Raw genomic sequence first — 27,051 nt, 5'->3', positions numbered from 1 at the left:
TGGCAAGTTGCTGTATCTGGACGATCTGCTTTTTAAAAATTACATTATTGCTGCTCTTTGGGTATTTTATTGCATTTTAATATTGGTTTTAATTGATGTGAAAAGGGCAGAGAAAGAGAGGAACTTGAACACACACACACACACACACACACACACACACACACACACACACACACACACACACACACACGACCAAAGAAACAGATGACTTCAAAAGCCATCATCTTGATGACTGCTTACTGCTGCCAAGAACCAAAGGCAGTCACTCTGAGCAATGCCAGCTGCCCTGTGAAGGCAGAGCAGGCAATTGCCATTGGCTGTAAAAGTGTTTAGTGGCCACTTAATGCTAGAATCACTGCACGCTGCAAGGGACACATTTTCCAGCTCGCCTGAAACAAACAACTGCATATTATACTATATTTAGTACAGTTGGGCAATGATGGCAAAAAGGGATTAATTTAATTTTTAAAGGCAAAGCAAAAAATGGGGATTTCATCAAATCTGAAAGCTAAAATCTGCACTGCAGAATCACAGTGCAACAGCAGATGGTAGATTATCTAGTACAACAGCATTTTGCAGTCAAAGAACTACTGTTTGCAAAACAGAGCATCGTAGTAGACCCAGTAATGTCGCACTATAACCCCTTCTACAGAAAAACAGCTACAGCTAAAGATTACAAGTCAGAAATCCCACACACCAACCCATTAGCAGTTATATTCCTGCATTCTGATTTCTCAAAAAGAACAAGCTAACTCTGCACAGTTTCTAAACACCAGCTTATGAGTTTCCATTTACCCTTGTGGGCATTATGAACTCTTAAATGCCCCAAGCAATTAATATCCGGACACATTTTTCAAACTGACCGACAGCATCACTTTTACTCCCAGCAAAGGATTGCATTTTGCCAGGGATACTATTGCAGGAGGCCTACAGGCCAACAGCGAAACCAATATGAAATGTAAAGAAGTTCATCACTTTTGTAGATGCTCTGTCCCTCTCTCCATTCAGTGGACTGCATTCAAACCTAAATGTCTCTTTAGGAGGCCTATGCCAGTCACTCACAGAGGACCTCTAAGTCAGTAACTACAGGTGATTTGGTCATAAGATCTGAATACCTGACACATGGATACTTTATTGTTTATAAATAGTTTTGAGAAATAGAAGAGTGGCCAAAAATGCACAAATTTTTCCCAGTACAAGAAGTACATTGGGGTCATGTTATAGTAAAACGACCTTTAAAAAATCATAGTAGCATACTATTTTGCATTTGAAAGCAAGTAAAACCACAGCATTCCGTGTCTAGTCGCTCTGGCCACGTGACAACGGAAATTGTCTATGGACAAATGCTAGCTTTACAGCTTGGAAACAGGGATGAGTCGGACATGACTGGACAAATTGTCAAGGGGAACCTTTACCTTTACCTAAAACCTAGAAAGAATACATTAGTGACAAAGCACTTTATAAACTGCAGTAAAAAGAAACTAATTTGTGTTGCAATTCCCATTAAATATCTCCTTCTCTATACAGTATCTATAAAGGACTGAATTTCAAAACAACAAATTATCCCACAAAAGCCTGTTTCAGACTTTTAAAAAAGCAGAATTGGGAAAGTTACTGTTCTGGATTGCAGCTCTTGGAAACCCACACCAGTCCAGCCATTTGCTGGGAGATTCTGGGAACTGTAGTCTACAAATGCTTACCAACTTCATCAGTAACTGAGAACCAACTATTTATGTTTTTCCTATAAATACGGTAATATATTGATAATTTCTGCCCTAAAACAATAGTTGTAGTTTCCATACACTTTCATAAGTTCACTAAATTATATAATATAATGCTTACACTCCTTCAAATATTCTCTCTTCACATTAAAAATGGACTGAGATGTGCCACTACCCTTATCTTGCAGTAGTTCATGAAACTGGACCATTGAAGCTAAAGAAAATATGCCCAAACTAGTATGTCATGATGTACTGCCCATTTATGGCACAACATGCATTTCAAATATTAAGAAGTATGAATTACATGAACAAACATCACTCTTTTCTTCTGCAGGGCTGAACTTGTCATAAAATGCAATTGGCATGTGTATGTAATAGCTCTGCTGAATTGGCCTACACAACTATCCAGTCCAGCAAACTATTTCTCACCAGGGTTAACCAGGTGCCTGTGATACGCTCATCACCAGAATATGAACGCTATTAACACTTTCCTTCTGCTGTTACCCAGCAACTGGTACTGCTGCCTCTGATCCAGATGCCATTTCAGCCAATGGCCCTGATCCTATGTTGCTGTTTAAATGGAGATCACATTTGGTCACTGGTAGATATGGCACAGCCCAACGTAAACCAAAGACCACACAATCATATCAGAAACTGTAGCTACCTCCCTTTCTTCCAAAGAATATTCTGACACTCTGTTCTGTGAGAAAAGGTAACATACTGTTCTGTTTCTGTTTCTAGATTTAATTCTTCAAGTATTACATTATAAACAACAAGAAAGCAACAAAAACATCCAATGTTGGTACTTTCCATAGCTATTTAACACCTACTCATTTGCCATATTGACATCAGGGTCATGTGACAGCTTGTAAGCCTTTAAATTCTATAATATATTGGAAGAAATGTGTTTTTTTGCAATATTTTTATGTTAACTTCCTTAATTGCATACCACTGCCTGTGCAATCTGACAAAATCTGGAGCTCCTAATACTGTATTCTCCATCGCTGTGCTATGGTGCTACAGGAACTGGGATTTTACAGTTTTCTGTAGCCAAACTAATTGGGAGAGTCAAAATTATAAATATTCCGGGTATTACAGGAATCAGATACACTGAGTTTCTTTCCCCCAAGAACAACCAAGATTTGCTATAAGAAAAATCAGGAACATGCAGGCTTTATTATATATTCAAGATCTACCCATAGGAACATCTACAAAACTTTGCCTTTCAATCATACATCCTCTTTATAGTTTTGTTTCGCCTTGTGTATGTTCTAGACTAAAAGCTCCATACATATGCTCCATACTACATACGCATGTGCTTAACAAAGGACTCTCAGCCCTCCCTTTCCCACAGAAGGCACCTTTTTCATTTTTGATAAAGCAAGAGATGGTTTTTGCTTTCAGGAACTTGATGGGGCAACTAAAAGGAAGGAGACAGAAAGCAAAGGAAGAGTCAAATATACCCTACTTTGCTTTATATGACACTTCTAGCCTCCAGGTTTTCTGCGAAGTAAAGGCACTTTTTAAATGTTCCCTTTTTTGTATGTAATTTGTGATTAATTAAGCAAGCTAAAGAACACACATGTGCAACTGAGTTTTAAGCAGAGAATGTTGCTACGCTACCTATATACTCAATTGTCAGTACTCATTATTTAATTCTTGTACTAGAAAATGCCCTTCTTTAAGACCATCCTTACTACTATCCTGTTTCCCTGAAAATAAGCCCTAGTATGATTTTTTAGGAAGCTCGTAATATAAGCCCTATCCCAAAAATAAGCCCCAGTTAAGTGAAACCCCACCCTCCACCACTGTGTAGCAACCAGAAAATGACATGACTGTAAAATAAAACATCCCCTGAAAATAAGCCCTAATGCATTTCTGGAGCAAAAATTAATATAAGAAAGACCCTGTCTTATTTTCGGAGAAAAACTGTAGTGTTACGCAGCAAGTAAAACTACTTAACAAAAATGGAAGTTGGGTGGTCACATTCTTTCAGAATCACTGTATCTTATCTTGTATAGCAAAGATAAAAACAAAGGAGTTGTGACACCTTAAAGACTAGGCAATTTATTTGATCCTCTGTAGATCACAGTCTGTTTCCTAAAGCATTCAGCTACCTTGCCAGAAACGTCATCATACTGTTAGCATGCTATGTTTACGTATATGATATTGCTGTGGCCAGTGGTTGAAATATTTTAATATTTTTAAATTAAATATTTAATTGAAGAGTCTTTCCTTTTGGTTTTAAAATTGCAGCAAAACACCCTTTTCCCTCCTTGACCCATTAGTTTTTCCCTACATTTCTCCACTATTTTCCTTTAAAACAGCTTTGACGTTTTTTCCAGTCAACTGCAAACAATAAAAAAGCAATAAAGTTAATTTACAATCAAGCCACAACTTAAGCACTTTTCCCCATTTGATTTTAATCTTTAAATATGGGCTGCCTACTAATGACTCTCCTTGTTATACCTGCCACACAGTCCATCACAGATGTCTGGGATTTCTGTTTTTAATGATATTTTTATCTCGTGTCTTCTTGGCCACAACAAAGTTTAAGAACCTACAACTACATTTGCTCTCATTACCTGAGAACATGGGGCAGGAGACTGCTTATTTTGCTTCTAAATTAAGACACCAGGTATACCAATTAGGAAAGACATCATTTGACAGATTATACAGTGTTATCCCAGTTTAATCTGTGGACACCAAAATGAGAAAGTACATTACACATTACACAGCTTCTAGTAGGTAGTACTTTAAATGGCTGCACTGTGTTCCTGGGAATCCACGAAGCATGTTAAATATTTAGCCTCCCACTTCTGGTTCATCTTGAACATGTATAGTAGGAACCAGCAACTGTACACTTAGAGCAACCTCTTCTACTAACGACAAATATATTTTCCAAACTTACACAAGGATTCACAACAAAAGGGATATTGTGAAAAGTGCTCCTTACAGAGACCTCCTCAACCTTAAAACTAAAAGCAAGCATTACTGCAATTTGTAATATGCAAACATTAGCTCACAACCATAGAGTATCTGGCACCACATTCTAAGAGTGCTAAATTCCCCCTCACATATGGAGTAGCCACAAATATGGTTTTCTAGCTCCTGTATGTATAAGTCTGGTCGTGCTAATTTTTCTCCTAAGAACATGTACCTGTAAAAATAACTGTGGGAGGGAAAATCACAGTACAAATGAACCTATTATTTCTGAAGTTGCATCACTAATTGTTGCATACATCATTATTGTTCTTGATATATCTATCTGCCAAGAACCATATTTTACATTCTTCCTCTCAGAAACTTCCTCATCAAGTAGATAAAACTGTAGCATTACGTAAAACAATAGGCCTGATCTTGTTCATGCATCCATTCTGACAGAGCCCACCCCCTCGACTTCTAGGGTTAACTTTTTTTTCATTCTTTCATTTATTGAGCATTATACATAAATACATTTGTGTTTTCTACTCAGCCAAAAAAGCCCCCCCCAAAAAAACAAGCTAATCCTGAATTTCATCATTATTTTATCATCCTTCGACATTAGATTTCGTCTGGAGCCCCAATTATTCTCCACATTTCTCCTGTCAGTGTTAAAAGAAAGCCAGCCTAGGACTGGAGTAGGTACTGTATTTTTCGCTGCATAAGACTCACCTTTCCATAAATGCACCAATTTTTTTGGAGAAGAAAACAGGAAAATATAATCTGTTTTCTTCGCTCCATAAGACGCACAGACTTTCCACCACCCCCCTGTTTTGTGGGGAAAAAGTGTGTCTTATGGTGCGAAAAATACAGTAATCTGTTACCCACCTGTTTTCTCTAATTATTGGCTACGGTGGCTGCCGATCCCAAGCTAGTATTCCACTTGTGCCACAGGAGCCTGGATTGCAATCATCATGCAGCAATGAAGTTTAGTGGGTGACTTTCAGCCATCACTTTTGTTCCACCTATCCTACCTCATAAGGTAGTTGCTAGGATAAAACAGAATGAAATGTAGCTATGCTGCCCTGAGCTACTTGGAGAAAGAGTGGAAAACAAATGTGACATTGTGCCTTTACCCATGCTCATCTTCCTTTCCTCTCTTTTTCCTTCGGTCGTCTTCTCTAATGTCTGCTTCAGACAATAAGAACTTCGGGGGCAAGGACGTGTCTGCTTTATCCTATGTAATTCTATAAGGTGCCCTGCACAGTGACAGTGCTCTATAAATAATGTATTAGCTCAATAAATATGTCATTTATTTTATCCTAGTTTCTGCTTAGAATGCTGCGCAAGTGTCAATGATGCAAAACGCCAGACCTAAATGCGCCCTTCACGTCCTCAGAAGCCTTTAAAAATGTTGTTTCTCTTTGTTAGTGTGTAAACAGCTTATATAATTTTAAAAGTCAATTTCTGTTTGAAATATTTGATGGGGCAGAATATTGTACAAGACCTCCTGGAAATTAAGCTGCTTAACCATATTGTCTGCATCCCCAAATTAATCTGGTGCTCACATATAGAGAGAACCACCTCAACACTTCCTTCCTTCCGGGAGGCAGTGGAAGACAGGAGGGCCTGGCGTGCTCTGGTCCATGGGGTCACAAAGAGTCGGACACGACTGAACGACTAAACAACAACAACAACAACAACCTCAACACTAACAGACATTTGTCATATTGCTGTCAGTGTCCTCTCCTCCCCAGAAATGCTAGTAAACTGAGGGGGTAAGTGAGAAAAATTAGGATTCAAAGTTTCCTCCACTATAGGGTACTAGCACCCTTTCCCCATGAATTAGCTAAATTATACACAATTTAGAAATAGGAATTACAGTTGAAGGCTTGTGTATCACTAATTAGACATAATGTTTTAGAAAATGCACTAGCTCATCTACCAAACCCCCCCCAAAAAAAAACACAAAACCCACTGGGCCTCCCTTTTTCTCCAATTCTTTTTTTCTGTTCTGCCTTTCTTGAGAAAAGTCAAGCAGCGAAGCCAGATACAAACATCTAAGAGAGAATTCTGAATCAACTCCAGGGATCAGTTGGTTCTGAGTGACTCTGAAGCTGCCTGGATTCTTCCCAGACAACAGCAGCTGCCTCTGCATGATCGTTTAGCTTCAGAACAAAGACAGGTGACTGAAGACAAGTCATTTTTATCAGTCTTCATGCAAACTGGGACACAACAAAGCATAATCAAGGTGTGAACTGGGGGTGATGATCCAGAACAGGCCTGATATTATGGCTCTATTATTGGTCTGGCCCTGTTATGTACCCACTACATTTCCCATACTGTCACAGTCTCTCCATGACACCTGAAAATGGAGCTGCTAAAGGGGGCAACGAACAGGCCCTCTCTTGTGTCCTCATCAGCCGTGCCTGCGCTGGCAATGCTTTATACTTATTTATTAGAGCCTTTAGGGGTTGAGGATTATGGCCTGCACAAGTTTTAGTGCAATGGTTTTAATGTTTAAATTTTGCGTTTTCAACCGTTTGATTTTAAATTGTTTTGAACATCTTATGTTTTAAAATCGTTTTATACCACTCTATAATGTGCGCTGAGATCCTGTGATATAAGGTGGGCTATAAAAGTATCAAATTAGAATAAACAAACAAAGCGAATCACTGTTCTTTTAACAAAATGGAATTTTTAAAGAGAAACTATATCTTTTGATGAAACGTGAAAACAGGATCCCATATGCAGAAAAGGTGAACTACGCTGCGAGTCAATTCAATATGGCATTTATTCACGTTGTCTTTCAACTTCAGAGCCATGAAATGTTAACATACTGATTCTGATAATAATTTATATGACCTTTTATGGTAGTTTCTCCAATTGAGGAGAAAAAAGCGACATAAATGTACAAAATCACAAGAAGGAAAGAGAGATACAAAGGAACTTCCAGCCTCCAGGGCTCTCACACGTCACAGCCAAATACCTAAACCACTGGGTGTTCAATTCCCCACTGTGTCTCCCTGACAGGAGCTGGGCCTGATGATCCATAGGGTCCTTCCAGCTCTGTAGTTCTAAGATGATGATGGTGATGTGTCCTAAAAAGACCTATCTGAGTTTGGCATATCCACCAGCACTTTGTGGGGCAAAATAAACACTGTGCTCAAATATCATATATACAAGAGCAGAAAGCAATCTATCCCATGTTCTTTTCTCTTTTTTTGCAGGTGAATTTAAAGTATGGCTTAACATTTTCTGAGAGCTTTGATTATTATTATTTTTTTTAAATTAAAGACTGGCAAAGCACATCATCAATGTATGTGCACAACAGTTCAGCCATTCGTTTGTTCTGTTTATATAGCATCCTATTCCAAACAACTGTCCGCCAAATGCCTCTGTGAAGCTGACAAGTGGGGTGGAGGGGTACTGCCTGCTTTGTCACCAGAATTAGTTATTTGGAAGAATACTGCTCGTTAACACGGAGATTCTATATAACTAAAAGGGATGGTGAAAGCTTGAATTGACAGAACTAAAATGGGATCGATTGGGTTATTTTGAGAAGTGAAGCTTACAGAAACTTCACTTGACAAATACCTTTTGGGCATCTTCTGGAGGCACCCACCATTCCCACAAATTATCCCTCAGCCCAGCCTGTTCAATCAAAGCCTTTTGTGATAGGCTTCTTTATGATTCTTAACCAACAGTCTAAGCTGAAGACTTTCTTGGCAGCAAATGAATACTTAGGCTGGACAGTACCAATTGCTGCCTCAGGTTAAAAATGTTGCCGCAACTAATCCTTGGATCAAATTGTAATTTAAATTAATGTTAAAATCTATTTCAGTTTCTATGTATGAAGCACCACAGTTTTTATAAGTTGAATGTGATCATGGCTAAAATCCTGTTGCTTAGCATAGTAAATTGCACTAAAGTAGGCACACTTAGGGACATGGTGGCGCTGCAGGTTAAACCGCAGAAGCCTCTGTGCTGCAAGGTCAGAAGACCAGCAGTTGTAAGATCAAATCCACACAACGGAGTGAGCTTCTGTTGCTTGTCCCAGCTCCTGCCAAGCTAGCCGTTTGAAAGCATGCAAAAAATGCAAGTAGATAAATAGGTACCACCTTGGTGGGAAGGTAACGGCGTTCTGTGTCTAGTTGCGCTGGCCATGTGTCCACAGAAACTGTGTTCGGACAAATGCTGGCTCTATGGCTTCGAAATGGGGATGAGCACCATGCCCTACAGTTGGACATGACTGGACTAAATGTCAAGGGGAACCTTTAGGCCCACTGAATCAATGGGGATTTCATGAGTCACCTCCTCTACAAGTTCCACTGATTCAAATGGACATACTCTAACTGTGACTTACTATGTTAAAGTAAATCACAGTTAGATTAGGCCCACTTGAATCAATGGAATTTACAATTTACTATGCTAAGCAACGGGACGTGGTGGCACTGCGGGTTAAACCGCAGAAGCCTCTGTGCTGTAAGGTCTGTAGATTTTCAGCTGTAAGATTGAATCCACACGACGGAGTAAGCGCCCGTCGCTTGTCCCAGCTCCTGCCAGCCTAGTGGTTCAAAAGCATGCAAATGCGAGTAGATAAATAGGGACCACCTCGGTGGGAAGGTAACAGTGTTCCGTGTCTAGTCGCACTGGCCATGTGACCTCGGAAGATTGTCTTCGGACAAAACGCTGGCTCTATGGCTTGGAAACAGGGATGAGCACCGTCCCCTAGAGTTGAACACGACTGGACAAAAATTGTCAAGGGGAACCTTTACCTTTACCTATGCTAAGCAACAGGTTTGTGGCCAGTAAGTGCACAATTCAGCTTCTCAGTACCCTCTTCTTGGTCAGTTTTAAATGTTAGTTATATTTTCAATATGTGTTTCAGAGCATAGGAAGTGAAAATTCAGAAGCCAGAGGATACCAGAGTAAGGTTTTAAAGTGCCCAGCACCAACACTCAGTGTCCCACATAGTTCCCATCTCTCCCCACAAATAGTAAAAGTAATAAGCTTAGAAATTACTACTCAGTAATTACTAATATTGGCATTAGTAACAAAATATGCAAAGTTAAGAGAGAAAGATGCACATTCTCATCATATTGAAGCTTTTCTTGCCAAGGGTCTCCCTCTTTTTATTTTTCAGCAGATAATACGGATAGTCTACTGACACCAAGGGCTAAAGAGTCTCGCTGAAAATTGAATACACTCAGGATCTTCCCATATTGCTAAATAAAATCTGATTTATCTGACATTGCGTAGTTGACCTATCCTATTACTCCTGCTGAGTATCTGCAAATTATCAACTGCTATTAAGCAACATGCATATGATCTATTTCACTTAGTCAAGAAAAGCATAAACTGCATCAAGAAAGCACAGACAAGTGAGCCTAGCTGGCTGCTGAAGACAATAAATGTAGAATACAGCTCAAGGGCTTTTTGTTCTGACCTCAACACAAATCATGAGACTATCAAACTCATGACTGTTCACTTATGAGAAAGCTTTAGGAAGAAAGGAAGCTGATAAACAGTATCTGAAGAGACAGACTCCAGAGTCTTATTATACACACAAGCATAATAAAATGAGCATACCTGTCAATCTGTTTACAGTGTGGTTTTTCTAAGTCTCAAGAGGTTTTATAAAGGTTAAAATACAAACTGGTACTCTCTTTCTAGAACACTTACTATTGACTTTCAATGAAACTGATTTGGCAATACGCATGTAGCTAAGGATATGGCCCTAAACACCAATCAAAATATATTTACATTGGAACTCAGTTTAATTACCTTAAGGAGTCGCTCTAAATGTATTTTACTGGAAGAACAAACATTGGTGAAATCAGTAAGATCTACACCTACACTACTGCATTTAGGATCAGCGGGATAGTTTACTGAAAATATCCACCTGGTCCTCCATCTGTTGCTGCTCACCAGCGACAACAGTTGAGACTTGTTTCCTCAATTCTTAATCCAGTCCTTAATTTGAAGCTATCTAAGGCACCTTGTAACACTTAATATTGATAACTGCCATTGCTTTTCCAGATAGGAATGGCAGTAAGCAAATCAAATGCTAGAGTGAAAGGTTTATAGCTCAGTTCTGCCTTGCCAAACAGTGAGTGGCCAGCACTACTTATTCAATCAGTTCCAGATACTGTATCTGACATTCTCCAAATGCCCAAAAAATTACAGGAGAGGAAGTCCAATTACCAGCAGTGGAACTGTATTTTTCTTTTAAAACATCAGAAACATAAAAAAAAAAGAAAAAAGAAATACGACTTTTCCTAATACATGTTTCCTTGAAAGTAATCCTATGAACCGATTACTTCCTATTAAGTCACTGTAGCCAGAATGGGATTTACTTGGAAACACACAGGACAAGGTGCACAACTGACCCGATGCCTGTTTATTTTAGAGTAAGCCAATGTTAGAAGGAGTCCATCAACATGCCCAGTCTGGAGCACTATTTGGGGCTCCTGCGCTTCTGAAAACACGGTGTGAGGCCCGAACGTTAGACTGCATTCCGTGTACAGCAGTAGGGTTTTGAGCTGTAGATCACATACAACCTCCCGTGAACGGAAAGGAGAAAAATCACAGGAAGCGCCTGAATATCGGATTTTAAACCCTTCATCATGCACACATTTGAGGAGATTGCGGAGCGTTTATCTCCCAACAGAAACACTACTCAAGGGAAGCAGGGAGGACAACCTGTATTTTCCTCCCACGGGAATTTTAACGGAAGGACTATGCCTTGAATTTAAGAGAGGCACATCTTCTACCACGAGGCTTCGATGTTTCCGGGGAACCGGGGCCCGCTGCCAAGCCTACACGCGCGCACGCGAGAGAGAGAGAGCGCGCGTTTCCACATGAAGAGCAAGCGAGGCGGGCGGCAGCAGCCCCGCATCTCGGCTTGCTTTGGCGCCCTGGGCAGGAGGAGGCAAAGCCCGGCCTGTAGGAAGGAAGGCGCGCCGAGAGGGCCGGGTTACTTACGTATCTGTTAATAAGGGTCCTGAGGCGGCTACAATCCATGGCGAGGCGACGGGCAGCTGCTCCGGCGGCTCCCAGCCACAGCCTCCCCCCGGCGTCCCCGCCAATCCGGCCACCTGCTCCTCCCGCGGGCGCAGGTCGCGGGCTCCGGGCACGAAGCGCCTCTCGCTCCCTCGCCTCCGCGGTCACGCGTCTACTTCCCACATCCACGCCGGAGCTTCTGCCTCATTGTTGTGGCCGCGGCGACATCCCTGATACCGCCAGGAGCTGTCGGGGCGGGGGGGGATTCTTCTTGGCGGGCGCTTCTCCTCTCCCGGGTCTGCTCGGTCAGGCGTCTGCGTGCGCCAGGCTGTTGGGGCGCCTGGGCTGCCTCCCCATGGGCGCTCGCTGGCTGGCTGGCTCGCTCAGGCGTCCCCGCGCCTCGGCAGCTCCCTTCGGGAGAAGGAGGAGGGAAGGCGGGCGAGACAAAAGGCAACTTCGCTTGGGGACCTTAGGCAGGTAGCGAGGGAGCGGCCGCCTCCCGGATTTCCTGGGGGAGACTTCGCCCCACTCCCGCCGCACCCCACGGCCCGCCTCCAGCCGATTCGCGTGCCCCACGCTCCGGCGCCCTGCTCTCCCGGGGGCGGCTCTTCGCGCACCCAACCCCGCCGGTCCCCTCGGCTTCTGGCGCTCGGTCTTTGATCTTTCCCTGCTAAGCCACTCTTCTCACGTCATGCGGTGCGAGCGAGCATGCGCGCTCCCACGCCTTCGGTACAACAACACACCCCTCTGACCCCCCCCCCACACACATACACACCTCCCAATTCCCCCACCTCCGTCGTCTTGCATAGTTGTGTTCTCCTCAGTACCTGGGGCCAAACAGGAGATGGGCTCCGTCCCAAACAGGGACCATCCGGGAGAGGAAAGAGGAGGGCAAGCTGCGGCGCACTCCCTGTTGCCCTCGGTGCATCTGTTCCAGATGGGGCGGGAGTGATGAGCGGACAGAAAGGAAGAACTTCAAAAGCCTTTGCTCTCTGTTTAAGCCCCCCCCCCAAGGGGGAAAACTCCGGAACGGTACCATGGACTCACAAGCCATTCCCCCTGAAACTTTTGGATTCACACGCATTTGCACGCCCACCGTTTCTGGGTTGCCGGTGGAGCTTTTACTCTCGTGGGCGCGGGTGGCCGTCGAGGGCGGGATCCCCGGAAGGAGATCCGCGCTCGCGGAGAGACAGCCCCGTTCAGCCGGGCACGGCGGAGCCAAACCCCGGTTTCCTTCAGGATCGCCGGCCTTGAGGGGCGTTCGTCCCCGTGAGGCGTTCGGGACCGAGCGAGAAAAGACAATATCGACCACTTCCACCCTAGTCCAAGGTGGGCAGGATCTGCAGGGGAAGCTCCAACTGTTGAATGCGAGAAGGTGGCAAGGAAGCAAAAGCAAAGCTTCAGGGCGGGGAGGGGGGGGCAAATACAGGGCGCGGGGAGAGACAAGAGCCTGCCCGTTTGTTTCTCTGGATCACTCGCTTCCTCTTCCCTTGCTGACAAGGGCGATGATCAGATGTCTGCTGCTAGGAGACAATCGCAGGAAGCAAAAGACGAGAAGGGCCTGGAGTCGCCGCTAGAAATCTTAACAAGAAGGACAATGAGACTAAAAACACTCTCGCGCCATTTTAAACAAAACTTTATTTAGCGTTGGCTTTCGTGAACTAGAGCTCACGTCTCTTCCATGCAGGTGGACTGTCGTCCGCAGAGCTTTATAACATTGACTTGCCTTTAAGATGCCATCAGACTCTTGTTTCTGCTGCAACAGAATTCCTTAATTACTGTATTTGTAAATATATATGTATTAAGTGCCCCTGAGTAAAGGGTGGCAAACGTGGCTCTCCTCTGCCCTCTCACTTTGCACTCGCAACAAGTCTGTGAAGGAGGGTAGGCTGAGAGAGATTGTCCCAAAATCACCCAGTGAGCCTACATGGTTTAGAGGAGACTAGAACCTGCAATTTTTGTACCAGTCCAGCGTTCTGATCACTATACAGTACTACTACACTGGCTCTCAATGTAGACGCCAGTTTTCAGTTAATAGATTACTGTATCTGGCTATGGAAAGATTAATTTAAAAAACCCTCAACTTCTGTAACCCAGAAAAATTAAATATGGAGCATTATAGATGGACTGTGTTACTGGCTTACTTTCACTATCATTCTGGCTGGATTAAGGTGTTCAGAAGTGAATGCCTCACTATGAATAGAAGTCTAGACATTATTAAAGCATGGATTTATCAACCCGCAGTCCCAGTTTTATCTCATTTTTACTAGAATATTAGATTGGACACGAGCCTCTGAAACTGTCAAACACAGAGGCAGACGAAGTGAGTTTTGCCAAAATTTCTCATTCACCAAAAGGTTTTTGGTTATTTACTTCTTAGAAGCTATTCTAAAGGTCCTCAGAATATTTCATCATCATCTTAGAACTGCTCCTGTCAAGGAAGCCCAGTGGGGAATCAAACTCCCGACCTCTGTTTCTACAGCCAGAGACCTAAAACTCTAAGCTATCCAGTGGTTCTATCTTCTTTTTATTTTTTTATTCAGAATAAAACAACCATAAAATAATAATATAGATCTTTCACTAAGAACTCCAGATTATCATTACACAGATTAAAATTTTGGAAAAAAATACAAATAAGAATCATACAGAAATGCAATCGGAATGTTTCCTGTTCTGAAACTCCATTGTGTTTTAATTAGACAACTTTTCTAAAGGCAAGTCAGGTAATTTGTTTTTAAAAAATCTTCACCTGGCAGTGCTAATAATCACACACAATTATCTCTGCTTTCCCACAAGATGTAATGATGGAGCTGTGCTTCTCTCTTCCAACCAGTGGTTGACTGCAGCTCTTTCAGCTGTTACAGGGCACTGTCTGTCTAAGGATGCTTTCAGCTGAGATGCTCATAGTACAATTGCCCTGCCCAAAACAAGGAATATTGCAAAGCTAGCAGACATAACCTTCCATTTGTAACCCTTCTTTTACTTTTTCCATTGCCTAGTCTGTCTCCTTTCATACCACAAAAAAATCCACTGCGGAAAGAAAGACAGAACAACTCTGCAATGTCTCTTTATTGGTGGCACTAAGAAGGTCCATCTGGAACCTCCTTAGAAAAGCGCAGGGTGGCTGGATGGGACGGCCTTCGATTTGTTTCGGCAACTGGCAGTTGGATTGCTAAACTGAGAGGTGGAAGGCCTCATAGATGTAAAAGCATGCTTGCTGGTAAACTTTAGCCTGATTCTCACATGTATTGGTACTGGAATTAAGTGTGACGTTTATAGTAGCTTTGAGGATCCTGACCCTCTTCTGGTTTATACATTTATGACCTGCTTTTCTGCCTGGGCAGTGATTTAAAAATGGTTCTGGACTTCGGTTCAAATTAAGCTGTGCTTTGAGAGTCCAAAACAAGTGCAGTCTGCTGCTCCTGATGTAATTAAATACTATTTGCCCTAGCTCACCCTGCATGCAAGTCTGCATTTAGTATTACAGTATGTGAGTTGATAGGATTTCTCAAGGACTTTCCCCCCCAGCTAGACACAGTTTTATTGTGAAGAAAACCCCAGTGGGACTGGAGGCTGTAGCAGTAGCAGGAGGACTGCAGCTGTCAGCTGCTAGCAGGTCGAAAGCTATGAAATGCCAGCAAAACCATAGGAATCAAAGGGGGGGGGGAAGAACTATGTGGAGGACAAAACAAAAGATCAGCAAGTTGAAGACAATGTCAAATGGGCATCCAAGTGTTCCATCTAGCACAAAAAAGGTGGCAAGCTGGGAAAATAAAACATACAGATTGGTAGAGAAGAATGGAAAGTTTAGGTATCATTTTATTTGAAGCACACTTTTACCGTTATTGGAACAACATAATTCATGCCATTCCTTTACTTACTTCCTTTTTGGCTACAAATAAAAATATATATTTATCTTCTCTCTGTACAAATGTGGAACTCAGGTTACTATATACAGGTACATAGTATAAACATTACACTAGTATTGACATTGAAAAGAACAAGACACATTTGCCCTGGCTTATGGAAGATTAATAATGAAAACAACCAGCCTGTCCAGATCGTGGATACATATTACTACTAACTGGCTTCATACAGAGTTACAGCAGAAGCAACATCCAGTTGTAATCAGTTACAAAGAACAATTTATTTGTAATTAATTAATTTTCTAATAATGAAAGTTATATTATGATACTAACTTATGGAGGGATAGATTCACTCCTTGTGATATAACTGTCTCCCTAAATGTAGAAAAAACACCACGTGGCTTGATCAGTAGCTCATGCTCTGCTGTGGGTGTTGGGTTAATGGCAAAATAGGTAGGAGAACCTCTCTTGCATCACAAACCTGTGGCTAACTTGCAGCATTCAGATTTTTTAGAAACAGCAATTAAGTAGTACTTTAGTCCTTTTGTAATAATGGAGAGTAAATATCTTCTTTTTGAAAAATAAAAACATCAACAACTGCAACTATCTTCTTGGAGGGGGGCTTGAAAATGTCAGCAATTATTTTTTTAAAAGGAACTTTCCAAGTTCTGAGAGGAAGACAACACACTTGTAGATACAACTATTTCGACAGTACAGACATTTCCTCCAGGGAATTGCAGTCCTGAAACTACAAAGTGAAGAATTTAGAGAGATTTTTGCCTCTCAAAAATGTACCAGGAAACACTTTTGCTTTCAGGACAATTATGATTTATTTTCTTGACTACAATTGGTGAACCTTTTATAAGGGAAATTAGACATACAGTAAGCCAATTTGAAATATTGCTTTAAAATTTGCTTTTCACATGCATGAATGTAGGGGTTTGTATCCCTATTCAGGAATGTATTGTTGGGTGCTCTGGTTCATGTTGTACTAGGGTTGCCAGATACATGAGTATCAAAAGGAGGATATAGAAAGACAAAAAAGAGGACAGAGGAGGACGTATTGAATGTTTCATCTGAATTGTTCTGGATTAAATCCGCAATCAATACAATTTTATTACAATAGCTGCCAATAAATATCTCTTAGTGAACTGACCAAGTAATAGTCATGTTAAAAAATAAAAATAAATTCAATGGAGCCTTTTTTTTTCAAAATACCAAAAAACATTATTTAAACAGCCAATTGTACCCGAACCCACCCCGCCCCAGCTGCAGGATGCCCTAGCCGCTCACACTCTGCACAGGCTCAGAGGCAACCTTGCTAATATGGACGCCCGAGCAGGCAGGGGGAAAGCGGCACCAGGCAAAACCGAATGAGGCAGCCTCCCCTCCCCCGAGGGTCATAAGTTCAAGGCTGGCGAATATGGGAGTTGGAGTCCCCGAAAGGGACTTTCAACACACACAGTCCAGGCGCTCGCCTTCCCATCAATGCATTTGGGCACTGCTTGCTCCTGCCTGGCTCGGCGGGTGGTGTTCCGCTCGCGCTGCCTTTCTGGGCTCCACATGGGCTGGGCAGGCATGGCGCATCGCTGAGCAGATGTGGCGGAAGGGGCACCGACGGCAGGTAATGGGGGGCGGGCAGATAGGGTTGTGGAAAAACAGGGGGAGGGGGTTTCTTCCACCTCTCCCCCTCCCATCCAAAATTAGAACATAAAATATACAAAAGCCTGGCATTTTAAAGGTTTTTATCTTTGCCTGCCAGACGGAGGACATTGGGATAAAAAGGAGGACATGTTCTCCTTTTGCCTGACATCTGGCAACCCTACCTTGTACTGGAATTACAAATGCTGCAGCATCCATAGCAATGTTTGAAAAGTGGACCAGAAAAGAGTACAGTAATCTCCCCCAATAACTATTTCAATGCACTTTTTATTATTATTCAGACATACACTTATATACTAATGCTTCTCAGGTGAAATAAACTTATCTGAACATCGACAACTGCTCTTAAACCCAGTTTTCAGAAATGTGGTCATGTTACTCTGTTTCACTAAACAAACAAATAAAAAGGAAAATAAAATAAAATTATTGTGGCAGAATAAGAAGAATGGATTGTAGTCCAAGGATGCTCACACTAAACTAAACATGCCATAATAATCTTATTTTCCTTTTCTTTGTTTTGTTTGTTAATTTGTTTGTTTCCAGGGAAAACATAGTTTGGATTATATACAAGATTGCAAGCTTGTTAATATCTATACTGTGCGAAAAAGCCCTAATCTGTAAGTAATACTGTAAATTGTAGTGGGAAAATCCCATGAGCTATACAAGCACACAAGCCTAGACCTTGGGGACACGTTTACTCTGGTGGCCTGCCAACCCCCAGCCTCCTTATTTACTGAAAAAGCTTTTTCATGCCCTCTAGTGGCAACAAATATATATATTAAGCAGGTACCGGCCTGACATTCTAAGAACTTGGAGGGGAAAGTGTTATTGTCCAAAGTGGGCTTTGGCCGATGAATGGTATGTGTGAGTGTTCTCAGTGGGAACCTAGGTGACAACCAATGGAGTTCTGTTGCTTTCCGTTTTGGGTCTGCCTTGCAGTCACTTTTTCCTGGGCACCAGTCTTGCTTTGTTGATTTGTTGCTTTTCTTTCAACTTGTTAAGTGGATGAATGTCAGCTATAAATCTGTAAGATTCATTTGTATTCTCCAGGGTGCATGGGAGGCTCTGTCAATTTGTTTGTCTCACTGAGCGGGTATTGTAGCTCAAGAAATGCTTATTGTAAGTTCATGATTGTTAAGTCTCTGCCTTGTGGATCTCAGCAGATTTTTTTTTAAGTTAACCATGTTCCTGAACCAATTAGCACTCTTATAAATGGCCTGAAACTTATCAGTACCAGGCAATATTTCCCTTTTAATTATGTTTAGTATGAGTATTTATAAGAACCTTAGCCAGGAGCTTCTTTTTCACTTTACCATCAGAAGAAGGAAGCCTTTCCAAAAATTATCTTTGTCATGACATATTCACAGCATGAACAGGAAATACTGTAGATGTTTCTTCTCTTGAAACTAATGTTTTAGTAAGATGAACATTTATGGAGATTTGTTTCATTGAAGTTCATTTTAGTAATCAGGCAAGATCTGTTTATACTGGGTGACAGCCCTAAACTATAATTTATACATGAGGGAAATGTGTTGAAATATTAGAGGAAGGGATGAGTTAAGCTTCCTGTTGTGCATCAGCACGTCTAATTTATTTCTTGCCTTATAGAAACACACTTTAGTTTCTCTTTTCATGTATCTGAAATTAGAAGAAGCTGTGCTCCCATCCCCCAGCACACGAATGAACACACACATGCACCCACGCATACAGAGTCTAAGCTGGTTTCATACTTTGAGCAGAGAAAAGTAGCATAAACAGGAGGATCCAATCACACTGTCCTTCAGGCAGTAGAAAATACAGAAAAGATCAAAGCAGCAGTTGACTTGAAGTGCAGGAAACAAATTGATTGAATTTGCTGTAGAACTAAAAAAGGAAAGAAACCCATAATTGTTTGGCAGTCAAGTTGTTCGTATTTTTCAATGTCAGTATTTGTCTTGGAAAAGCCTTTATAATAGTTTCCTCTCTTATTTTTTGTTGTGGCATTGTGTGGGCCATCAGAAACGCAATGCAGAGAATTTGTAGTCTGTAGGCCTAGTGGGAAGAATCCCTAGCATTTAGTCTGCATCTCTCTGTGTAGGTTTAGTCAGAGGAAAGTCCTGCTGAACTCAATAGAACATACATCAGTCTCAGGTCTGCATAGTGACACAATCTTAAGTTAAAAACACACAATGGGTACAGATGGTGTGTGAGAATAATTCTGTCTGTAGTTTTCCTGTGTGGGTGCGGGAAAATGTATAATCTCTCTGTGTGTATCTCAGTGCATGTGTACATGCAGAACAGAAGAACTGCTGATCAGAATAAGTAATAATATGGATGTTCAGCCCTTTAAATGGTTTCAGCATTACTGTAGTGTGATCACATATATGTTATTTTTAAACAATGAAAAGGACAGGGTTCTTATACTGAAATAACTGTGCAGAAGGAGAACTGTGTCATACAAGCTACAAGCAGTTAAAAATCCCTCTTCTACACAATTAGTGTGTTGGATATGGTGAGGGCCCTCTCCTCTTTTGCATATGGCCACCCTACTTTGGCATCTAATTACAAAGAGTCCAAAGCCCTGCGGATCACATGTCAAAGATGATATACTGTCACCTATTATAACCAGTGTAAACAATTACCTGGAAAACATCGTCAGTCCAAATCCCACAGAATGGATAAGACCAGCGGAGAAGCATTATCGTGCAGTCACTGTGCCACTTCTGTAGATTGTGCCCCAAGATGACAGGCGGAGATTAAAGTATTTTCACAGCAAAGTCATGCTGTCAGCACTCTTTTTTGTCTGTTTCTCCTAGAAGTCAACAAAAATTAAAGTCATCTGCTTGGGGATTAAAGAAAGAAACAAAGAATCCCTCTGGGATGACATGACTATGGTCCAGAAGATTGCTGGTCGAGATATCTTAATATAATCAGTTGAATTCTCCGTGAAGATTTGAAACAAAACAGGCAGGCTACAGTCCTAAGGGCCATGTTAAGATGACAGCAGTCTAAAGAACCATTATAGGTGTGAAATGTTAATTATTAAGATATAGTAATCTTTAATGAGAAGCCTACATTTACAGAGTAACTCTACAAATTTTACTTCATCATCAGCCAGTATGACAATCTCTTAAACTGTAGCTATTTTCAAATCTATTCCAAAGATAATTTGATCAATAGTGATTGCTTGTCTATTATGTTTTCACTCCCTCATGACTGCTTAAAGTGTCACAGTGTAACAGCACATTTCTGCTACCAGAAGCATTTCTGAGAGCCAGAACAGGAGGGGGTCAACCCCTCTTTCCCCTGCCCCATTCTGCTGCAGGAAAAAACTGCTCTGAAGTATTTCCCAGCTCCCCAGAGCAGATGTTGAGGGTGTGTTGGGGGCATAGAAGGAGCACAAGTTGGTTCCTCCCAATTCCACTGAACAGAACTGTTTCATTCAGTCAAGATCCCCTACTGATGTTGGGATTTTATTTACAACGTCACATGCTGTCTGTGGTTTGTGTTACTGGGAGGAACTTTTCTGGGCTGGGGTGATTGTCCGTCTATCCAGTACTAACCAATAATTCCTCCCAGCTTTTGAAATTCAAAGAGATCTCTGCCTCTCTGCTGAGCATTCTGTCTCTCTCTTTCATCAGCTGGTGGCAATTGTTGTTGATCTGTTCTGCTGGTTTCCAATATGTGTGCAGTAAAGAAAATAGTATAGACAAGTTTGTAATTTCAAGCAACTATAAGTAAAGAAACAGTTTTATCTTTCTTCTACAAATATCTCAGAGTGAGTTCTTCAGATTCTAAGTGCCAGTTAATAAGAAAGGATGGGGAACGTTTAGCTATTATCTTCCGTGGCTCTCTATACTTCTGTGCAGCAAAAAAAGAGAGAGCGTTCTCCCATAGATTCAAAACTCTGCAGCAACTGAGTCCCGTCTGATGTGCTTGCTTATTAACATTTTTGTACCTTGAATCCATATATGAAAGCAAGCTTCAGAGTCTGTCTCTTTATATTGTAACAACATGATCCTGCCTCCAAGCACTGAAAAGTTTAAGGGTTCTAGAGCAGGGGTCTCAAACTCAATTTACTTGGGGCCGCTGGAGGCAGAGTCTGGGTGAGGTTGGGCTGCATCAGATTTTCCGCCAAGCAGAGCAAGAGCCCGAGGAAGCCGCCCAGGAGTTTCCTTAGCCCGGCTGGGGGTCCAAGGAGGAGGAGGAGGGGCATGCGAGCCCTCGTCGCCGGCCATGAGCCCCTCCGGCTCCTTCTTCACCACCACCGCCAGAAGCAGCAGCAAGAGGAAGAAGCAGAGAAGGGAGGGAGCCCCAGTGACCGCCTAGCCAGGGGGGAGGAAGGCACGACATAAAATTTTTTAAAACCCTCACAGAATCGCCTTGCCAAAGGAGAAAAGCCCCCATTGGTACCTGTGAAATTAAGCAGAACAGGGTGGGCCTCCCCACAGGTGCGCATGGGTGCGTGCAAAAAAACAATCCACACACACACGGAGGTCTGGCAACCTTCCTCTGAGGGCCCCCCTCAAAAAAAGGCGCACTCAGCAACAGCAGCTACCCCCACCATGACAGAGGAGCAAACTTTGTGAGGTGAGCCCAGGCAGCCTCCAGAGCCAAGGCGACTGAAGCAGGAGGAGGAGGAGGAGGAATTACCACTGGGTGCTGAGGCGGCGGCTGGCCAGGCTGGTCCTGGGGGTGCCGAGAGAGAAAGAGAGGCAGAGAGCCGCTTCCCTGGAAGAGGTGGCGGCAGTGGCAGCTGCTGTTGGTGGCTTGGAGGCACTCTTCGAGGAGGGGCCGGGAGCGAGTTCCGCTCTCAGGCATTGCTCGGCAGTGGCTTGGGTGCTCGGGGGAAAGGGCCGGTAGCGTACCTTGCTCGCCAGCTCTCCCCCAAGATAGTGGCTCTTGCACCCTCCATCCGGAACTGCAGCCTGCCAGCTGGCAGACAGGCTGGCTGGCTGCAGTTCCAGATGGAGGGTGCAAGAGGTGTGTCTTGGGGGACAGCCGGCGAGCGTGGCAAGGCTTTTTTTGCTTCTTGACAGCAGAGGACACGTGGGCGCTTCGGGGGGGCAAGCAAGGTGGGGGCCGCAAACTATCATCCAGCGGGCCGCATGTTTGAGACCCCTGTTATAGAGCTTATGTACAGATCAGAAGAATGTTTCCAGTGTCCCTAGGATATAATATTTATTTACACATTAGCAAAGATACCTACCCCACCATGGTCTATCTGTCTGTTTCCAATGTATCAATAATTCATCTTGTGCAGCTTAACAGAAGAGCCCAGGAAATATCTATCAGCAGGTGATATTAAAAGCTAATTATCACTGGATACATCCGGGGATTGGCAGTAACAAATGTTGATATAAAACCAATCCTGTTATTTAAGTTAAAAAATTAGAGGTTCCATTTGTTTTGCTTCTTTGTTCATCAGGGTTAGAAAACTGTTATATTTCTGCACCCCAGAACTCTATCTCCCTCTGTCACTGATCCCAATGTTTGTTAAATTATATATTTTTCTCCCCCAGCACTACAGTACTCACTTCCATTTACATGGAAATAGAGCCTTATTTAGAAATAGAAGACGAGATTCACTGGAAAATACAATGATGCTGGAGAAAGTTGCAGGCAGCAGGAAAAGAAGAAGGCCAAATGCAAGATGGATTGACTAAATAAAGTCACAGCTTTGACTTTGCAAATGTGAATGACAGGACATTTTGGAGGTCACTCATTCAGAGGGATCACACAAATCAAAATTGACTTATTGGCACAAGGCAGCAACATTTAGAAATGTTGGGATATTGATTTCACAGTTACATTCACTAAAATATTACAGTTAAAAGAACGTTTTCAGCCTATTTTTCCTGTGTCATAGTGCATTACCACCCAAAACATTTTAAAAAATATATTGATCACAATACCTATTACTGTGCAATAAAAGAGAATTGCTAGAAGCCTACTGGGTTAAAGATAAAATTCTCAGTTGCTTCTTCTCTGTAGCCAGAGAGGAAGCATTTCATAGTTAGTTTCTCTGACATGCTTGCAGGCTATAACAGGCCTGTATCATCCCCAGCTGGCCAGCCAAGGAACCTATGTTGAGAAATGACCATCCCAGTTCTTTATGTTGTGAAGCCAGTAGTGTCTGTGCATAATTCCATGTTTTTAGCTTTTACTATTTCTGAGGTGCTATGATGGACTATAGATCCCATTGTTCAAATCATCCAGTCAGCTAGGAGAACCAATTTCAAGATATAACTATCCAGTTATTTAGGCTGGGATTTCAGTAACATCCATGCAAAACACTGTGTTCCTAGCTCTTACCATTTAGGAAATATTTAAAAACAAACAGATGACTAACAACAACAACAACAACAACAATGGAAAAGCTAACAAAGTACAAAGACCTGGCAATCAAAACATCTCGCCTCTCGAAGAAGCACACTTCAGTGGTCCCTATAGTTATTGGGGCTTTGGGAACAATATCAAGAAATTTCACACAGTGCTACAAGCAGTTGCAGATCTCAGAAATCACACCATCAGAGCTACAAAAACTGGCAATATTAGGAACAGCATACATAGTGCGTTGATGTTTAACAGTTACTTAGGCTTTTGGTTAAAACTTGTATCTGCTATATAATACCAATCAATGTTTTTTATAATTTTGACTGTGCTGGAGTTTTATAGCTGGGTAGGTGGGGCTCATCAGCCTTAGAAGGCATCCCATCTAGGAGAAGGAAAACTCAGAATTCAAACCTCCACTGCCTTGTGGCTATATCCATTGATGGAAAAGGATTCACGAGTTAACCTCCAGGCAAAATCCAGAGCTGGAGTCCTGGAGGCAGTTTGTGTCATTCTGGCAACTCCTGCAACGTCGCTGGAACCAGTTGTATTGGCTCTTGCCTTTCCACTGGACTATTTCGGCCATGTGGAGAGGGGGGATTTGCTGCTTGGGTAACAGCCTATCCTCCATATTATTTTACCCAGGCTTCGTGCTCTGGAGAGGACACTCCAGCTTTGCATACAGCGTCGAAACAACATGGGTAGTAGCAGTTACCGGTTATAAGTCTTTGCTCGATTGGCATAGAGCATGATGCCAGGGGCTACTTCTGATGGTGGGAGAGGTCACTGCACCTCACTAGGTAGATACCGCCCGCCTTAAGCTGGGCAGGCCCCAGCCAGTAAGGTGCTACTCACCATGGTCTGTTAACCTCACAGGGTGTGCGGGTTTTAGGGTGAAAGCTGACAAGCAGATTGATAACTCTGCACCATGCAACAATCATAAGAAAATTTCTGCCCTAAAGCTGGGCACCTGGAATGTACGGACAATGACCCCTTGCTTTTCTGACTACGGCTTTTCTGACGACCTGCAGGAAATAGACAATGTGCACAAGACAGCTGTCATCGACGTGGAACTGAGTAGACTGCAGATGGACGTTGTTGCCCTGCAAGAGACAGGATTGCCAGACTCAGGATCTGTCAAAGAAAAAATCTCATTCTGCTGGCAGTGAAAACCATTGAATGAGACCAGGGAATATGGTGTTAGCTTTGCAGTCAGAAATACTCTTCTGAAATCCATTATTCCACCTACTGTGGGGAGGGAAAGAATCCTGTCTCTGCAGCTCCACTCATCAGCGGGACCAGTCACCCTCATTAGTGCATATGCACCAACACTGTCATCCATTACAGAAGTGAAAGAGAAATTCTACGACGATCTGGCAGCTACTATCAAAAAAGTCCCTGAAAGAGGGGCACTGTTCATACTCAGAGGCTTTAACGCTAGAGTTGGTGCTGATCACAATTCTTGGCCCACTTGTCTAGGCTGTTTTGGCATTGGAAAGATGGTCAATGCTTGCTGGAGTTTTGCTGTTATTATGGTCTTTGTGTGAGGAACACATTCTTTAATACAAAACTTCAACACAGAGTTTCTTGGAGACATCCAAGATCCAAGCATTGACATCAGCTTGATTTGATCCTCACTAGACGTTCTAGCCTTCCAAGTATTATGATCACACGCAGTTACCAGAATGCTGATTGTAATACTGATCACTCCCTGGTGTGTAGCTGAGTAAAACTGCAAACAAAGAGATTTTATCACTCGAAAAAGGAAGGAAGACCATGTATTGACATCAGCAAGACTCGCGATCAAAGAAAAGTGGAGAAAGCGCTTGAGGAAACCCTTCCAGGCCCGGCTGATGCAAATGCACCTGAACGATGGGAACATTTCAAAAATGCTGTGTATAACACCGCCTTCTCCATATTTGGCATGAAGACCAAAAAGATGGCCGACTGGTTCGAAGCCCATTCGGAGGAGTTGATGCCACCCATCGAGGATAAGAGATGAGCTCTAGCAGCATACAAAGCCTGTCCTAGCGTGTACAACTTGCAAGCTCTTTGAGCTGCTCGTAGCCAAGTCCAACAGGCTGCCAGGAGATGTTCCAATGATTAATGGCTTCAGCTCTGCTCTCAGATACAGATAGCAGTGGACACAGGTAACATCAAGAGAATGTATGATGGTATCAAGCAGGTTTTAGGTCCAATGCAGAAGAAATCTGCTCCCTTGAAGTCTGCTACAGGGGTGATCATCCAGGACCGAGCACAGCAGATGGACCGCTGGGTGCAGCACTACTCTGAGCTATATTCCAGAGAGAATGTAGTAACTGAAGAAGCACTAAATAACATTGAGTGCCTGCCTGTCTTGGAAGAATTGAACAGCGAACCAACCTTAGCAGAAATAAAAGCGGCCTTGGATTCCCTTGCCTCCGGCAAGGCACCTGGAAAGGGTAGCATACCTGTTGAAGTGCTGAAGTGCTGTAAAGAGATCATCACCACCAAGCTGTATGAAGTCTTTCGTCTTTGCTGGAGGGAAGGCGTAGTACCACAGGACATGAAGGATGCGAACATCATATTGTACAAGAACAAAGGAGACAGGGGCAACTATAATACCTACTGTGGCATCTCTCTTCTCAGCATTGTAGGGAAGCTGCTTGCCCATGTTGTGCTGAAGAGACTTCAGGTGCTTGCAGACAGAGTCTATTCAGAATCACAGTGTGGATTTCAAGCTAATAGACCCACCACTAACATGGTATTTTCCCTCAGGAGGAATGTAGGGAACAACAACAGCCACTCTTTGTGGCCTTTATAGATCTCACAAAGGCCTTTGATTTGGTTATCAGGGATGGCCTTTTTAAAATACTTCCCAAGATTGGATGTCCACCTCGACTCCTTAACATCATCATGAGGGAATGAAGGGCACTGTAGTTTTTGACGGCTTAACATCAGATCCCTTTGACATCCGAAGCGGAGTAAAACAGGGCTGTGTTCTCACACCAACCGTTTTTGGGATCTTTTTTGCTGTCATGCTGAAGTACGTCTTTGGAACTGCAACAGAAGGTGTTTATCTCCAGACTAGATCAGACAGAAAGCTCTTTAATCTCTCTAAATTGAGAGCAAAGACCAAAGTCCAGCTGAAATGCATGCGGGACATCCTCTTCGCCAATGATGCAGCCATTGTTGCCCACTCTGCTAAAGACCCCAGCAACTCATCAATCGTGTTAGCAAGGCCTGCCAAGACTTTGGACTAACAATGAGCCTGAAGAAAACACAAGTCATGGGTCAGGGCATGGACTCACCTCCCTCTATTACCATCTCTACACAAGAATTGGAGGTTGTTCATGACTTTGTGTACCTTGGCTCTGACACTCTCTCCCTAGATGTCAAGCTGGATAAACGCATTGGCAAAGCAGCTACCATGTTCTCTAGACTAACAAAGAGAGTATGGCTCAATAAGAAGCGGACGACATATATGAAGATCCAGATCTATAGAGCCTGTGTCCTGAGCACACTCCTGTACTGCAGTGAGTCCTGGACCCTTTGTGCATGGCAGGAGAGGAAGCTGTCTCCGA

At 42.8% G+C, this 27,051-nt stretch overlaps 1 protein-coding gene across 6 annotated transcripts in view; it reads right to left on the bottom strand.

Moving 5' to 3' along the window:
- ATP11A (ATPase phospholipid transporting 11A) overlaps positions 1-11,848 on the bottom strand; it is a 145,546-nt gene extending 133,698 nt beyond the window's left edge. For 5 of the 6 annotated variants that reach the window (XM_020794307.3, XM_020794304.3, XM_072994607.2 and 2 more), the window contains exon 1: positions 11,631-11,819. In XM_020794307.3, the coding sequence (XP_020649966.3) occupies positions 11,631-11,669 (39 nt within the window). In that variant the 5' untranslated portion in view covers positions 11,670-11,819. Of the gene's footprint in view, positions 1-11,630 lie in introns of all 6 variants that reach the window. The other variant, XM_072994605.2, reaches the window with a different exon arrangement.
- Positions 11,849-27,051: the final 15,203 nt, after the last annotated feature.

This window comes from Pogona vitticeps, chromosome 3 (assembly GCF_051106095.1).
Source record: "Pogona vitticeps strain Pit_001003342236 chromosome 3, PviZW2.1, whole genome shotgun sequence".
In the NCBI taxonomy this organism is placed as follows: domain Eukaryota; kingdom Metazoa; phylum Chordata; class Lepidosauria; order Squamata; family Agamidae; genus Pogona; species Pogona vitticeps.
Note: the sequence above shows the minus strand (reverse complement) of the source record. Positions and strands in the feature narration are given on the sequence as shown.